At 37.6% G+C, this 15890-nt stretch overlaps 3 protein-coding genes across 5 annotated transcripts in view; 2 read left to right on the top strand and 1 right to left on the bottom strand.

The window, feature by feature from the left end:
• Nucleotides 1–2088, top strand: part of LOC106142867 (uncharacterized) — a 45560-nt gene extending 43472 nt beyond the window's left edge. For all 3 annotated transcript variants that reach the window (XM_013344796.2, XM_060945721.1, XM_013344795.2), the window contains 4 exons: nt 305–471; nt 755–966; nt 1157–1347; nt 1749–2088. In XM_013344796.2, coding sequence (XP_013200250.2) covers nt 305–471; nt 755–966; nt 1157–1347; nt 1749–1973 — 795 coding nt within the window. In that variant the 3' untranslated portion in view covers nt 1974–2088. The remainder of the gene's footprint in view (nt 1–304; nt 472–754; nt 967–1156; nt 1348–1748) is intronic.
• Nucleotides 2089–5620: 3532 nt separating this feature from the next.
• Nucleotides 5621–11272, top strand: LOC106142905 (contactin). The gene is made up of 3 exons (XM_013344849.2): nt 5621–9265; nt 9453–9638; nt 9862–11272. The coding sequence occupies exons 1-3, from the start codon at nt 5831–5833 to the stop codon at nt 10165–10167; spliced, it is 3927 nt and encodes a 1308-aa protein (XP_013200303.2). The 5' UTR covers nt 5621–5830; the 3' UTR covers nt 10168–11272.
• A 61-nt stretch (nt 11273–11333) lies between these two features.
• On the bottom strand, nt 11334–15422 carry LOC106142797 (bromodomain-containing protein DDB_G0270170). Its single transcript, XM_013344701.2, has 7 exons — nt 15252–15422; nt 14961–15165; nt 14655–14728; nt 14486–14575; nt 13671–13790; nt 13232–13360; nt 11334–12986 (listed from the first exon to the last, which is right to left on the bottom strand). The coding sequence occupies exons 1-7, from the start codon at nt 15420–15422 to the stop codon at nt 11334–11336; spliced, it is 2442 nt and encodes an 813-aa protein (XP_013200155.2).
• Nucleotides 15423–15890: the final 468 nt, after the last annotated feature.

Below are 15890 nucleotides of genomic sequence, written 5' to 3'. Positions count from 1 at the left end.
CAATAAAAAATAATGCCTGAGTTGTTTTTGAGTAAATAGCTTTTTAAACACATTGGCTAATGCCTAGTTATGTCTCTAAAATAAAACACGGCAAATAGTCAATCAAAAGTTTCAGGCGCCCGACCCGTAATCTTTGCCTAAACATAAAAGGTTGCCTAAATGAACCTACTCGTAAACAATCATTCCAAGCGGATTTTTTAGGAAACCCCATTTTTAACGTCTGTCTAACATCTGAGAATGCGAACGAAAATACGTTTTTAATTTGTATAATCTTTTGTAATATCATATTTTATTATAATTTCAGGACTGCGTTGCATATTGTTTGGAGAAGATGGACGCGGACCCTTCGGCAAAAGACAACGCAGGGTTTACGCCACTCCACGTGGCTGCAGCTAGAGGGCACGTGAGGATTGCCAGACTACTACTCCAGTATGGTGCTAACGTGTCAGCAGCCGCCCAGGGTGGAATAAGGTGAGTGTCTTATTAAAATTAAAATCAGAATGAATTGGTGATATTTGAACAATCAGGAATGTTATCTAATAATGGAACACTACTGGGGCTCTCTTGGAATTATTTGAAAATCTTTTCTATGCTGACGCTACGCTACCTCTGTAAGTGTATAGATTTGTTGGTCATCTATGTATTTTAAGTAAACAGCGCAACTTTTACTCGCAAACACCGAAGGATTTTCCGAAATTTTACTGAATAAAATAATTACACGTAGAAATTGAATTTGTTTTTATACCAATTCTAGACCATTACACGAAGCTTGCGAGAACTGCCACGCAGAAGTGATCAGACTTCTTCTCGCCTACGGAGCCGATCCCCTCCTCGGAACATACGCTGGTCAAACTCCTGAAGAGCTGGCTGAAGGCCCCGCAGCCAAGCTGGTCCGGCTGCACATAGCTGACGTCCAGGGTCACGCCTTCGAGCCCTGGAGGTTTCCACATCCAGCTGAAATCGTCGGTAAGCGTTTAAGAATCTCATGAATCACAAGTCTGCGCACCCAAAAATAGATAAAATGCAGTTCATTAAAAGAAATCCAATGCCTCCATCGTGTGCTTTCCTTTTCCTCCTCCCAGGACCTTGCCATACCAAATCGCCATCATTCATGACATAACGATTATTTTTGCCAAAATATCCTGTTAATTTTCAGACTATGAAGAAATAGGTTGTGACTCGCTATCCTCGCCCCCGCCGGCGTCGCCGCCGCCGCCCCCGGACTCCATGATGGAGATCCAGTGCACGGAGGCTCCACTGCCGCCCTTCTACAGCCTCAGGACTGCGACCGGGCAGCCTGCCGATGGACTCTGGTGCTTGCTGCAGGACGTCACTAACATATTACAGGTACAATTGCTTTATAGGCAATATCTTTTATGAATGGGGTCAACAATTCTTGGATTGGTACATAATTTATAGTTTGCAAGAAGTCTCATATTTATGAAAAAGAAATTGTAATTTCAAGCTTGCAATAAAGACAATTTATAAATATGCTGTTCATAAAAAGTTATTACTTTAACTTTCCCTGTCTAATAATATTCCAAGTGGTTTGAATCACTACAGCCAGAAAGCGATGAGACCAGCTTAATAGCTTTCAAAAAAATAGAATCTTCTTTTTTCAGACTTTGTTATGTGATTGAATTTTGATATCTTCTTAACCAATTTAGTTACTGAAGAAGTATATTTCTATAGTAGAGTAAAATGGAAATTATGTTGAAGACCTTATATGTACCTTTATTTGTTTTCAGATAAAATCAAAAGAGAGCTTACTGAAGCAGATCCACTGCGGGTCTGGTTCGCCAAAGGAACTGCTTCGAGAAATTCGCACCCAGGAGTTCTTGGAGCGTGCGCAGTGCCATCAACTGCTGTGTGCGGGGGAAAAGGTCAACGTACGAGCCTCCAAAGTGGCCCTTATAAGGGTCACAGACAAACTTAGACAACTCCTGAAGATCGAGACCATCCTTGTTAGCTGACACTAAGAATACTTAGACCATTAAAATCAGAACAATGAGGCAAGAGAAGGCTGAAGCATAGACCTCCACAGTACACTCGTATTCTTCGTGAAAAGCTAAGCGATCTACCAAGCAATATTATTTGAGGACATAATATGAAAATTATGGATAAGTAACTAATTACCTTATTAAGAACAAAATCTTTACTCATGAATTAATGAAAGCTAATTGATTTATGGTTTCTATTCATAACTTTATCTATAAAAGCTAATGACATAAATCCTGGAGAACTGATGATGGCTCAACGATGGGAACTGTAACATATTTCGACTGATTATATAATTAAACATCTCAATTAAGAACAATGTAGTAGATATTTGTTTGTGAGACTGTGTTAGTTAAGGCAGCCGTTACATAATCACATTTATGTCGTAGTAACTCAGTGATTGAGTTGTATTCAATTCTTCGTGTCTAGTGTAAATTTATGTAAATATTGTAAATTAAATCTTTTAGTTTAAAAATCACGTACATGTCGCTTTAAGTGTATAATATTCTCATGGGTGCTATTTAACATTGGTGTATGGTATATGTTAGTAAATGATAAAAAGGAAAGTTATTGAATTTTGGACGAGTTTGACCTAATAATTAGTAATATTTTATAGATAAGAACGAGATATAGTTACCACAGTAATATTTTAAGTCATTAGCATAATCTTAAACTGTGTGTGCAATAGTATACGTGCGTGTAAATTCAAAGTTTCTAGGTGAATATATACGAAAGTGGGGAGAGTTATCAGTCACAGGGTCGGTATGAGCCTTAGCACGATGCAGACATTCGTGCGGTGCCGCTGTTCGCGACTAGAATTTAATATATATTGAGAACCACTGAATTTTCCAGAGGTCTTTATTAATTTATCACTTTAATCGGTACATCACCAACAAACTTTAATTATTATGTAATAAACATTTTACAAATAGCAATTTACAAAAAAATATTTCAATTGTTTTGAGATTATGCTAGTATTTTTCTCACATATTATTCCTTTTGCAAAATTTGTTCATTGTTATGTTTGCTATTATTGTCTGCCTGATTTATTATGTTTGTTTGAATGTACAATTATTATTACTCATAAAAACGTTATGTTTTATTATTTATACAATCCTTTATGAAATTAGGAAAATTTATTGAATCATATTATAAGCATATCGCAATTTTTAATAAATGTAAATAAAATACACAGTAAAAAATATATTTAAATTATTTTTGAAGTTATATCTCATCTGGATAAAAGTAATTATTTAATATTTGAAATCGGTATAAATTGGTATTTTCAATACTTAACCAATTACTATATTTTGAACTTCAAATGCCTATATCAATATTTCCTCAGTATGTGGTCATGTTCCGCCCTATTTATTTCTTTACAAACAAAAAAATCAAGGAGTACACGATTAATCTGTGATGAAATAATATTAGGAGGATAATCTTGAACGGAAACCGGTGTGGAGAAAATAGGCTAATATGGAACTGACGATTTCAAGAGCGTGTGCTTTACAGTTAAGGATAAGAAACGATTAATTACCTATTTGTTATAAGCAGTACCTACCTACTGTATAAGTATTATTATAATTATTGACACATTTCTTGTTGATAACAATCAAAATTAAAAATGTGAACAATTAATGCTATTATTATTTTACCACACCTAATATAATTTCTAATATTCTCCCTCTTACAAAAAAATAATTTGTGAATCTTTAAAATTAAGTAAAAGAAAGTGCTAGTGAAAGTTTTTAATTTAATTAAATTAAAGAAAAGAGAAATTTCATAGATTTGCTATCGACACCTTTTTTTCAGAGTAGGAAACCTTTCCTGAAACCTAGTCCACATAGGATTCTCTCTCATCTCTGCGTATTCCCCAAATAGTCAGCCGTTTTCTGCAAGACATGGCCGTACCCGCGTAGTCTGCTATGTCACGTACATTAAGGTTTCCGCGGATATGAGAGTTTCTCACGCGGTCTTTTCGTAATATTCCACACATCCAGCGCAGCATCTTTATTTCCATGACACGCAGGTTTTGCTTGTGACGCTCCAGCACAGGCCACGTCTCGCTGCCAAACAACATGATAACCAAAGGTTATGACATTAATATTTGTCATATCTTTTGTTTTCACAACATTGGTTGACGTCAAATAAATTACTTAAAACTATGTTTACTACCGCTTCCAAATTGTGGGTGCAGAAGAAGCGTTAACAAACTACACTACAGCATTTTCTTCGACGACGTCAACTTCACAATCATCCAAACTTCGAATAGATATGTCGATGATAGAATACATTGCTGTGATGTATTGACCTATACGAAATTTGGAAATTAATTTCGAAAAAAAAATAATGGCGTGTGGTTCCCGGCACCAATAAAAAAAAAAAGAATAGGACCGCTCCATCTCGTTCCCATGGATGTCGTAAAAGACGACTAAGGGATAGGCTTATAAACTTGGGATTCTTCTTTTAGGCGATGGGCTAGCAACCCGTCACAAACAGCTGAACGTGGCCTATCAGTCTTTTCAAGACAGTTGGGTCTGTTTACCCCGTAAGGGATAAAGACGTGATCATAATATGTATATATGTACGAAATTTAAATAATAAAAATGATATATTTTTTTATGGATTAGTTAGCAATTTTAAACAGATTTATGTACAGACTGTATTGAATTTTGATTTAGTGTATTATAAGAGTGCCTAATACCTTTAGACACCTCATGCAATCACATTGAACAGTAATGGACTGAGGACCGAACCTTGGTGAACACCAATTGAAACGGGGAAGGGTTTGGGATCACCAACAACCGTCCGGCCTAAAGAACCGGAGTCGCGATACATGTCGCGGATTACATCTATATAGATTTCTGGAACCCCTTTAGACCTCAGTTCTCACCAGATTATCGCTTGGGGAACACAGTCAAAGGTCTTCTCCATATCCAAAAAGAGGATATCTCCATGATAAAATCCTTAGGACAAAAACAGGGTCCATAGTTCTCAGACCGGGGCGGAGTCCGACTTATAGATAATCTTCTCCCCCTTAGACGATTCCAGCTTATCATATAATGGTTTTAGGTAGTCCCGACTGGTCTGAGGCCTGGACGCTTGCTATGTTTTGAAGAGGGCTTTCTTAACATTAACTTCTCTCTGGGCTGTCTCGTTCCACCACTAAGTTTCCTTGTCAGATTTTCGCCCACCCTTTGACAGACCGAGTACGGATTTGGCCGGATCAGTGATATTGGCCTGAACTCTGTCCCAGTACCTGTACAGGCTCTTGGTGGCACATTAGTCGCCGACAGCTGAAACAAGGTCTTGGGTTTTTGACTTGTCAAATCTCCACTACTTGATTTGGCGACGGCGGCGCCTTACAATAATAAGGAGACGATACTGTTTAATGAGACTCTCGCCGGGTATGAATTTGCAGTTGGCTACTTAATTCTAATAAAACAATTGACCCCTTCTTGGAAACATCTTTCTCTCTTTCTTTTCTATATTATGGCTTCCACCGAACTTGGAAACATCATTTGAATGGCAACACTACACGCCGTTCTTTTGTCAATGTCAATGAATAGCAGATTGACAGGTGAACGCGGGGGAAGGGAGAAGAGGAGAGGAGAGTGTTTTAGGCTTTGAATTGGGCGAGGCCTGCGAGGCACTGGTTTTTGTGTTCGTTTCGTTGGGAAAAGAAGCGTTAAACAAACCTCGCTGTTGCGTTACAAACAGAACGAGTATTTCTTTGTAAAATACAATATACTGTGAAAAGTATGACTATCATAGAGATTTGAAAGTTCTCATATGTGTCTCCGTGATTGTTTCAGTTTGTTTTGTTTGAAAAATGAAGTGTTTGTTGTTGCTTGCCGTAGCAAGCTTAGTAAGAACTCAATCATTGGATCAAAAACCGTATAATCCTAACTATTCATCGCAACCGTATCCCTCAGATTTGAATCAAAATGCGTCATCATATCGGCCTAATCAGCAAGTGCCATACGGAAGTTTTCCCGTAAACGACCAGGTGCAAAGCCCATTTTATCAATCATCCGATAGTTACAGACCAGACGGTTTTGGCGAAACCGACAACGAAGTCGACCCTCAAAATACAGCAGGCTACTATGCTGGGTTAGATTATGAAGAGAGATACAGGTGTCCTCCCAATTGGATTCGGTTTAGGGAGTCATGTTATCGTTTTACTAAATCACCGAACCGTCCACGGAACGAAGCACGTAAGATTTGCCAAGCTTATGAAGCTGACTTAGTTGCTGTGAATAGCCCTGAGGAACATGGCTTTATTGTAACAGTTTTGATGAAAATAGATCCTCAAAAAGGTGCATGGTACATGGCAGGCCATCAACAATCCCCTGGACAGTGGGTGAATGATGGAGAGGGATCACAATTAAGTGGTTTAGATAATGCATTCTTTGAAGATCGGGAGCTCATTTATACAAGTTACAACCTTCTGTCTAGAGATTATTTAGTGTACAAATTTTCAAAGAAAGAAGGTCGCTGGGGTTTGTCTGCTGTAGAAGGCACTCAGTACTTTCATTTTATTTGTGAAGGACAATCTCAAAGGCTCCACTATCTCATAGAAGAGGAGAGATCTTTTACATATGGTTTGGAAACATATGATCCAGAAAGGATTCCAAGAGGTCCATATTTCATAAAAGAACCTGTTGATACTATCTCTGACATGACAAAAAAGCATCCCGTACAATTGACTTGCATAGCTGGTGGCTATCCAGCACCTGAATACAAATGGTTTAGAGAGGATTATCAAGTGGACAGTCCAGTCTATGTTGAAATTGATCCCCTGGCTGAAACCAGGTTTGTTCTTAGTGGAGGCACTCTAATGATTTACAATCCAGATCCTGATGTAGATAATGCAAAATATCACTGTACTGCTACAAATATGTATGGCACTATTCGATCAGAAACTGTCCGTTTATCTTTTGGTTTCATAAGAGAATTTAACCAAAAGAGGCCAATTGAGAGTGGCAAAGAGTACTGGGGTAAAGTTATGAATTGTGATCCACCTTCTTACTACCCATCAGTTAACTTTTTGTGGGCACGTCAATATTTCCCTAATCTTGTTGAGGAGGATAAGCGTGTGTTTGTATCCTATGACGGTGGGTTATATTTTTCTGCTTTAGAGGCTATTGACCGTGGCAACTACAGCTGTAATGTCATGAGTAAAGTTTCTGATGCTGGTCGGAATGGACCTTTCTTTTCTCTTTCTGTTTATCCTCATTCTGATTATCAACAACTTAAATTTGCTAATAATTTCCCTAAACTCTTCCCTGAAGCTCCAGTGGTAGGCCAGGAGGTCAGGTTGGAATGTGTTTCTTTTGGTTATCCAGTGCCTTCTTATAATTGGACAAGGAAGGATGGTGTTATGCCACGGAAGGCAATCTTCAGTAATTTTGATAGAGTAATAACTATCCCCAATGTGGGTGTAGAAGATGAAGGTGAGTACTTATGTGATGTTCGTAATGACAGAGCTCGAATTTCAAACTCTGTGTTTCTGAAAGTACAAGCTGAACCTAACTTTACTATTCCTCTGTCTGATAAGCATGTTGACAATAATGGAGAATTACACTGGAACTGTGAGGCTTTTGGCATCCCTGATGTCAATTACACTTGGTGGAAAAATGGTAAGAAACTTTCTATAGAATCTTTAGACCCTAAAGACAGAGATCGCTATGTGATACAAGAGAATGTACTCATTATCAAATACTTAGATCCCCAAAGGGACCCTGGTATGTACCAATGTGAAGCTAAAAATCAACTTAGAACTAGGTACTCAACAGGACAATTACGAGTTTTGTCTCTAAAGCCATCCTTTAAGAAGAAGCCTCTAGAATCAGAAACTTATGGATGTGAAGGAGGTAATGTGACAATCAAATGTAATCCTGAAGCAGCACCGAAACCAACATTTACTTGGAAGAAAGATAATATGGTTATTGGTGCGGGAGGGAAGAGATTCATAACAGAAACTGGTAACCTCATCATAAGGCAGCTATCGAGAGATGATGAAGGAGTGTATACATGTGTAGCTAAGAACAAATATGGCACTGATGAAAGTCGTGGCCGCCTGATCGTGTTGCGAGCGCCACGTTTCATCGACCGGCTGCCTCCGCGTATCGTCACTCAAGTAAACCAAGTTTTATTCCTGCACTGCCAAGCTGATGTTGATCCTATGTTGGACAGAGCATACCTTTGGAATCATAATGGCATCCGAGTGAAGGAAGCCTCTGATCTATATGCTGACAAAAGAATACAAATAGATGGAGGAGAACTAACAATTTATAATGTAAGCTTAAATGATGTAGGTGATTATGAGTGTGTGGTGAAGTCTGCCATCGGGCGTATATCGTCACATACTCAAGTTCGCGTCGAAGGATCACCTGGCGCTCCCGGCGGCGTACAGGTGTTTGTCATTCAACGTAACGCTATTACCCTTGAATGGACCGACAGCAATCCAAACGGGCGCCCAATCATAAGTTATTTGATAACAGGTCGTACACAATGGAACTCTACTTGGACCGTCATCAGCGAAAATGTTCCAAATGTCCTCGAAATAGATCGATATAATGGGCGAAAACGGGCGACTGTTAATGCAAATCTTAGACCCTGGTCTATTTACGAGTTTCGAGTTCAAGCCGTCAATGCATTGGGAATAGGGCAACCATCAGCTCCTAGTCCACAATTTTCAACCATGCCTGATAAGCCATATCAAGCTCCAACTAACATTGGTGGAGGAGGAGGTAAGATAGGAGATTTGACGATAAAATGGTCACCACTACCACTTCAACTGCAGAATGGCCCCGGTATTCACTATAAAATATTCTGGAGGCGTAAAGGCGCCGAGAACGAGTTCCAATCGCTTCTGCTCAAGGAATATGGGAACATTGGCATGCACGTCGTACATATTTCGTCAACAAACTTTTTCACGCCTTACGAAGTGAAGGTTCAAGCATTCAATGATATTGGAGAGGGTCCTGAGAGTGAGGTGGTCACGATATATTCCGCTGAAGACATGCCACAGGTGGCGCCGCAGCAAGTCTATGCCCTTTCTTATAACTCTACCTCTTTGAATGTGACATGGAATCCGATCGACCAATCTCGAGAGAGACTTCGAGGCAAGCTGATTGGCCACCGATTAAAGTATTGGAAACAAGCCAACAAGGAAGAAGAATGCATTTATTATCTATCGAGGACGACACGCAACTGGGCATTGATTGTCGGCTTACAGCCTGACACTTATTACTTTGTTAAGGTGACTATTTTCCCATTATTTTAGAAATAATTGTATCTATTTTTACCACTTTTATCGTCCTATTTGCACGCTTAGATTTAGAATAGTAATGGTAACAACAGATTTTCTGATGTCAAGATGTTGGTTTCCAGGATGATATCGGCAACTTATTTAAATAGGAATATGCATAAGTTCCATATTTCCCCAGGTGATGGCCTTCAACTCAGCCGGAGAGGGTCCTGAGAGCGAGCGGTACCTGGAGAGAACGTACCGCAAGGCACCGCAGAAGCCCCCGGCCTCCGTTAATGTTTGGGCTGTGAACCCAAGTACGGTGCGCGTCGTGTGGCGATATGTCCAGCCGTCAGATGAAGAGGAACCCCTGATTGGCTACAAGGTATGTCCCGTTAGCAGAGGTAAGGCGAGTTGTTAGTTAGTTTTAAACTAGGGTATTTTAGAAGTACCTAGTGTAGGCCCTTTGTTTTCCATGACTGATAATAAAGAAAAACTAATCAATTGACTGTCGCCGTGGAACTGAGAATGATGTAGGTACAATAGGTATGTTCACCGAAATTTTATGAATATTATTTATTCTTTCTAATTTATTAACTTATTTCCAGGTGAGAGTTTGGGAGATAGATCAAGACATGAGCACTGCCAACGACACTCTTGTACTAGTGGACCACAAACTCGAAGCTTACGTCACAAGTCTCACTCCAGGGAAGACTTACAACCTTCGAGTTCTCGCATATTCTAATGGCGGCGATGGTCGCATGTCTTCCCCCGCCATCACATTCCAAATGGGAGATTATCACAGTGACGCTTATGGCTACTACGTTAGAGGTACAGGCAACAAAAACAGTATAACTAAAACCCTTCTCTTCTTTGCATTTATCGTACGCTCTTATGACTGGATTATCTCGTGATATTTATAGTTTATAAGAAGTATTTTAAAAGCTTTACAACTGTTATAAATTGATTTGCTTTCTATTTTATTTTCTGATTTTTTATCGGTTGTGATTATATCCGGCCAGTTATATTATTATTTTTCTACATATAAAAACCGGTAGCCTATCTAAATACGGGAACTAAAATGTACAAATTGTGTTCACGTAAGTGTTAATTTAAGACCTAATAGCTTGATAAACTGTAGACATTGCTTAAGTTTTAAAGGCATGTTAAAATAACATCACCATATTCATATAAGGCTAATGTTTAGGTGGATCTGAGAATTGTACATTCCTAAATAACAGTGCAAAATAGATAAGGTTCACGGTTTTGAAAGTGCACAAGATTTATTTTTCTATGTATTAATTTTATACTCTGTCTTTTTCGACAATAAGTAATTATTACAATAAGTTTATTATAAGCGTCATGAAAAATCAAGGAATTCGTAGTTATAAGCCATATCATAGAATCTCTTAGATTGTAAGAAGAAGTATTTTAAAACACATGTGTCGTACCAAGAATCCGAGCCATTTTTAATCTTTATATTTATACAAATATGTTAGTGGGTTTATTTATGTGTAGTGCATAGTTCAAAATATCTTTTCTTTCACTTCGTCATATTAATATAGGCAACTAATTTTCGAAGATGCCTTATAAAATGTTGTCATGACTTTGTAATGATCTGTTTCAATAAAATTGCCCACATTATAAGTTCTTTATTTAACATGCTAGTGCTAGTAGGGTTTCTTATGTCGCGTACGCGGATAACGTTTATAAGCCTCTGATGACTTCACAATCAATCCAACCGACTTAAGAGCGGAACCGGACTTAAACTTGAATAAACAGTGGAATAATTTGACAATTTTACTGTTGTCAAAAAAGATATCCGATTATGTACCGAAGGTCCAAAACTCTGGAGTGGCAAAATGGTGTTACTACAGATCAGTGGTGATAATTTCGACCCCCTAGATGTTTTGAGTTTGAACCATTTCTACCTCAAACAGAACAAGCTCTTCGAATTTAGAAAGAAAAATATTATTTTGTCTTTTGTCGTAATAAAAATAAATAATACAATACATTCGCTGGCAAACAATTTTAATTATTCAAGTATCTAACATTATTATTAGCTAATACCGCAACAAACTTACATATTCTTATATTTAACTTTACGTTTTAAACATTTAGCATTAATTGTGTCGAACACCTCCATGTCAATTGAACTTTTTCTTTTTAATAAACTACTACTTTCTGTTGGTGGAACTTGTTTCAGGGGAAGTAACCCCACCGCAAAAGGAATATCTTCTTCTAAAGTTGAAGTAGCATTATCAGTCGCTTCGAGAGGTTCATTCTCATCATTAATGGTTTCATTTTCATTAAGAATTTCTCCCCATTGATCTTTTACTTTCATTTGATCAGTCAAATCTATGACAGAATCATCGAATCCGGATTGTGCATCATTATCTTCATGATTATTGCTATTTGACTTATTATTTCGCGTATTTTCATTCGCCACATTTTCGTTTTCCTTATCACTAATATCTATATTATGCCATTGTAAACTATTGGAACTCATTTCCATATCGGTCTTTCCTTTTTCGCTACACACATTTTCATTATTAGTAAACTCTATCGCGGCATTAAAGTCTTGTACATTAGCGCTCGTTCCATACTTATTTACATCATCATCACTAGAATTATTCTGTATGACGTTCAATCTGTCCTCAATGTTCATTAAATCTTTTATGATATCGTCTCTTTCTTTTGTATTTTTATCAAGCTGCGTAGCGTTATAATCAGTATTTTCATCATTCCGTTTTGGAGATATCAAACAATCCAATGCATCTTCTTTAAAATCCGTGCTTTGTGGAAGCTGTAGACCGAAATCGTAACAATCTTCATTTCGTCTGAGGTCATCTGTATTCAAAGAGTTGAACTGATTTGTGTTAAGGGCACTCTTTGTATCTAACAGAGATATATTAAAATTTGTGTCCAAAGCAGTGCTAGTAGGGCACAGTTGCTCATTTACCCTAGATTCATTTAATTGTTGATCTTCATAGTATTTTTTTATGTCATCGCTCATTGACTTAGTAAAGAATTGCATATCACCGTCAATGCAAGACAAATCGTGTGTATTCATATTGTCCAGAGTGTTATTACTCTCCTGTAGACGTGAATCCATAACTACATAGTTCTGTTGTTCTCCAAACGATTCTAAGTTGTCAGGTAAGATAGCATTAAGGCTGTTTATGGCGTCTTCTTGACTAAACTGCGTTGAATCTTTGGGGTAGTTGTCCGAGTAATTTTTTGCACCGAGCATCATTTCTCCTCTTTCTATTGACTTCGATAGGTCATCGATACTCTTAATTTCGCTTGGATCTGCTACTTTTTCTATTATATTTGGTTGTTCTATTACTTCATATTGAATTTCGCTGCTTTGGACCATGTCTAACAAGACTTGTTCATTGACGTTAATGTAAGATCCATCACCAGATTCGAAAAGGATTGGTAGATCTGTAGGAAGTCCAGCACTCTTCAACGCATTAACGTATTGCGACATAGCGCTACTGATACCAGTATTACCGTCATTGGCAGAACTGCAAGCTGAGTTGGTGAAACTCGATGGTGTGGTTTCACTTCCCATTCCGTCTTTGGTATATGCAGTAGGTTCGAGTACATTGGAAGACTGGTCAGTATACATGAGATCATTGGAGATATTCATGTAATTCTGGGATCCTGCTGTTTCAGGGCCACAGATGCTGTTCACTGCTTGAGACAGAGTAACCCTATCCATGTAATCCTGTAATCATGTATTAGGACAATGTTAAGTAATATTAAAAAAGAATAATAAACGAACATACATATATGAAAAACATTCTTAGATTGTGATTAGATAGGCCAAAAATGAAAGGAGTCAGAATGAATAATAATTCCAAAAAATATCTTAAAGGATCTCAATTTAATAACATACGGAATGTCAGCGTGATCAATGGTACGAGGACCAAATCTTCCTACATGTCTGATGACTAGAAAAAAAATTCTGACCTGCAAATGTCTGGTCTGCAAGTGTTTTAGTTGATGAATGGCCTTGCGTGAATCTTGTTCGCGTCGCAGTAGGGCGCGCTCGGCGGCACGACCTAGGGCTCCCGTCCCGTCCCAGCCGGAACCAGAGCGCTGTCAATAAATGTAACGAAAACTATACAAAATTAAAATTTTTAACCATGAAAAATGTAATTTATTGATCTTTAATAGTGTATATTGTCTACAAATTGCAATGGTGATTTGAGCAGTTCAGGATTTCAAATATACTATATTTATAATGTTGTTCATGTAAGAGTAAATTTTAAATTCCTTTGTTATGTCACTGAAGTTTTACCTACTAATAAATTATTTGATTCGGCAAGTAAGTAGGTAGTTAAAGCGATTATATTTTCAGAAGCCATTCGATATGGAGTTATAGCAAATTCAATTTACATTTACAGACCTTAACACTAGGGCGTCCCCTTCTAGGTCTGATGGCTCGAAGTCCACCTGGGTAGTCCGGGCCGGCGGCACCAGCTCCGCCGCCATTTTCTATGTCGAATGGTATCCGCACCACCATGTCCTATGCAGTGATTTATAGATCTGATTACCCATTAGAATAATATACTATGGGTGTATTTAGGAATAGAGTCTGGTGGCAGACTTTTCTGACACTGATTATTGTTAGCATGCTTCTGGTGTTAGTCCGGGTTTCGTCTTCACCTCTGGAGAAAAGCGGGGTGGCCGGTGAGAAGACTTCAATCCTGGGATTGGGTAAGTCAGCGGTTTATGCCAGTTTCATAGTCACGCGTTTGATCAGCGCTGGCCACGCGCGCGCTTACAATTACACTAGAATTATAATCCCGTTTTATAGTAACACAGTTTAAAACTTGAAGCGACTCCCGTCTGACCACCCCTATCGTAGCTGTTTTGTTTTTGTTTTTTGGGTACCTAACCATTGGACCACTACCAATGCGCCGAATTTAAAATGTTGGTGTCCGTTGCAACCAACAAATAAGTTTCGTATTAAATTCTACGTTCATAAATGTCTACATACATATACTCCCTCACACAAAACAGTCTGTCGCAGTCGGTTAAAAATAAGTAAATTAAGTACATACAGAGATTTGAAGATTTGAAGTCTGTATGACAATTATTAAGTTATAGGAAGTGTCCCATAATAATGAATGAAATTTTTGAATATTTTGAATTTTGTATAAAGACTGAAAGATAATGAAAATAGGAGGAACATTCATTAGAATTTATATCAAACCAAACCTTGTTAGGTCTGCCCATCGAATCCACGGGCTGATTCGCGCCAGCAGCAGCAGGCAACTGCGGCGGCGCGAAGGGTTTCGGTTCACTATCCTTTAGAAAAAAAATTACTTCAATACCTTTCCAAATAAAATGTCATTTAAAAATTAATTATTCATCCGAGAAAAAATACCTGAGTGTGCAGATCTATGAATGACTGCGGAGGTCTGTTTATTACCACTGGAGGAGTAAATACCGGGAGATCTCCTGAAAAGATGGATACTTTTGAGATAAGAATGAGATGAGAGATTTAATGCAGGTACATTAAACACTTTCTAACTTCAGTTATATAGGTAACTACATGCAAATAAGCAGAATTTTTTCGACGGGCTAACTAATCTCTAAAAATATCATAAAAGAAATTCAATGACATCTCATGCAGGTTACCTACAGATTGGCCTTGGTCAAATTTGATAATTTTTCAATTCGTGACACTCACCATGGCTCGTGATTCCAAGCCCTTCTTTAGTAACTTTTGACAATCCTTTTATTTTTAAGAACTGCGCGGCAGAAACTAATTCATCAAGATTTTCTTCTAGACACTGCGTTTTGCCACAATACATAAATTCAACAAGACATTTCAACACACTGAATCGCATTTTCAAAATTATCAATGGTTCTCCTGTTTGTTTTTGTAGTACTTCCTGAAATTATCTTACTGTGAGCATTGCAGAATTTTAATGTTTGATAAATATCACATATATAAAATAATATCTAAACCATTTTTTACCTGAAAATAAGCACTACTTGCAGCAAGTACAGCTTTGTGAACTCTCAAAGTATGAGAACTACACATAAGTGTCATATCTACCAATGATTGCATTTGCAAAAGCTTGCCAAATCTAGACATTAGGTGCTCCGAATAGTCTTCATAATGAAGACTGTAACGAATTGGGGCCATCCCAAATGATAAATGACTGTAATAACGGAAATCATAAAAATTATGAAATCGATAGATCCTAGTGACTGACTTTCAACTTTGACAGAATTATTTAACAATTGAATATCGAAAATAGTGCATGAATGTTATTTTTTAAATATTTATATATAAAAAAAATATAGTAGTTATAAAACTATAATGCTACGAAATAAAAAATGTAGTAACTGGCTAATGAGGCGTCTAGACTGACAATACATTTTATTTAGGTATATCACCCACCCATAAAAATTAAATATATAAAAACCTTCTTGCTTCGTTGTTATCAGATATTTTTCTGTAAGATAGATAAATAGATAAAACGTTTATACGAGTTTTTCGTTAAGGGGCATAGTTAGAGTACTTTAAAGGGTAACTATCTTTTTAAAAATAGATAAAGTTCTAATTTAAAAAAAGGTACTTTTTGATTTCAGAAAAGACAAAAACAATATA

The sequence above is a fragment of the Amyelois transitella genome, chromosome 9 (assembly GCF_032362555.1).
Source record: "Amyelois transitella isolate CPQ chromosome 9, ilAmyTran1.1, whole genome shotgun sequence".
Taxonomy (NCBI): Eukaryota; Metazoa; Arthropoda; class Insecta; order Lepidoptera; family Pyralidae; genus Amyelois; species Amyelois transitella.
The sequence above is the reverse complement of the archived record's forward strand: the minus strand, read 5'-3'. Positions and strand labels throughout refer to the sequence as shown.

Coding starts and splice junctions, on each gene's coding strand:
- LOC106142797 (XM_013344701.2), bottom strand. CDS start 15,422: ATGGCCCCAATTCGTTACAGTCTTCATTATGAAGACTATTCGGAGCAC. Junction 15,166..15,251: donor CAAGTAGTGCTTATTTTCAG/GTAAAAAATGGT, acceptor AGATAATTTCAG/GAAGTACTACAAAAACAAAC. Junction 14,576..14,654: donor TCATAGATCTGCACACTCAG/GTATTTTTTCTC, acceptor TTTTTTCTAAAG/GATAGTGAACCGAAACCCTT.
- LOC106142905 (XM_013344849.2), top strand. CDS start 5,831: ATGAAGTGTTTGTTGTTGCTTGCCGTAGCAAGCTTAGTAAGAACTCAA. Junction 9,266..9,452: donor ACACTTATTACTTTGTTAAG/GTGACTATTTTC, acceptor ATATTTCCCCAG/GTGATGGCCTTCAACTCAGC. Junction 9,639..9,861: donor AACCCCTGATTGGCTACAAG/GTATGTCCCGTT, acceptor ACTTATTTCCAG/GTGAGAGTTTGGGAGATAGA.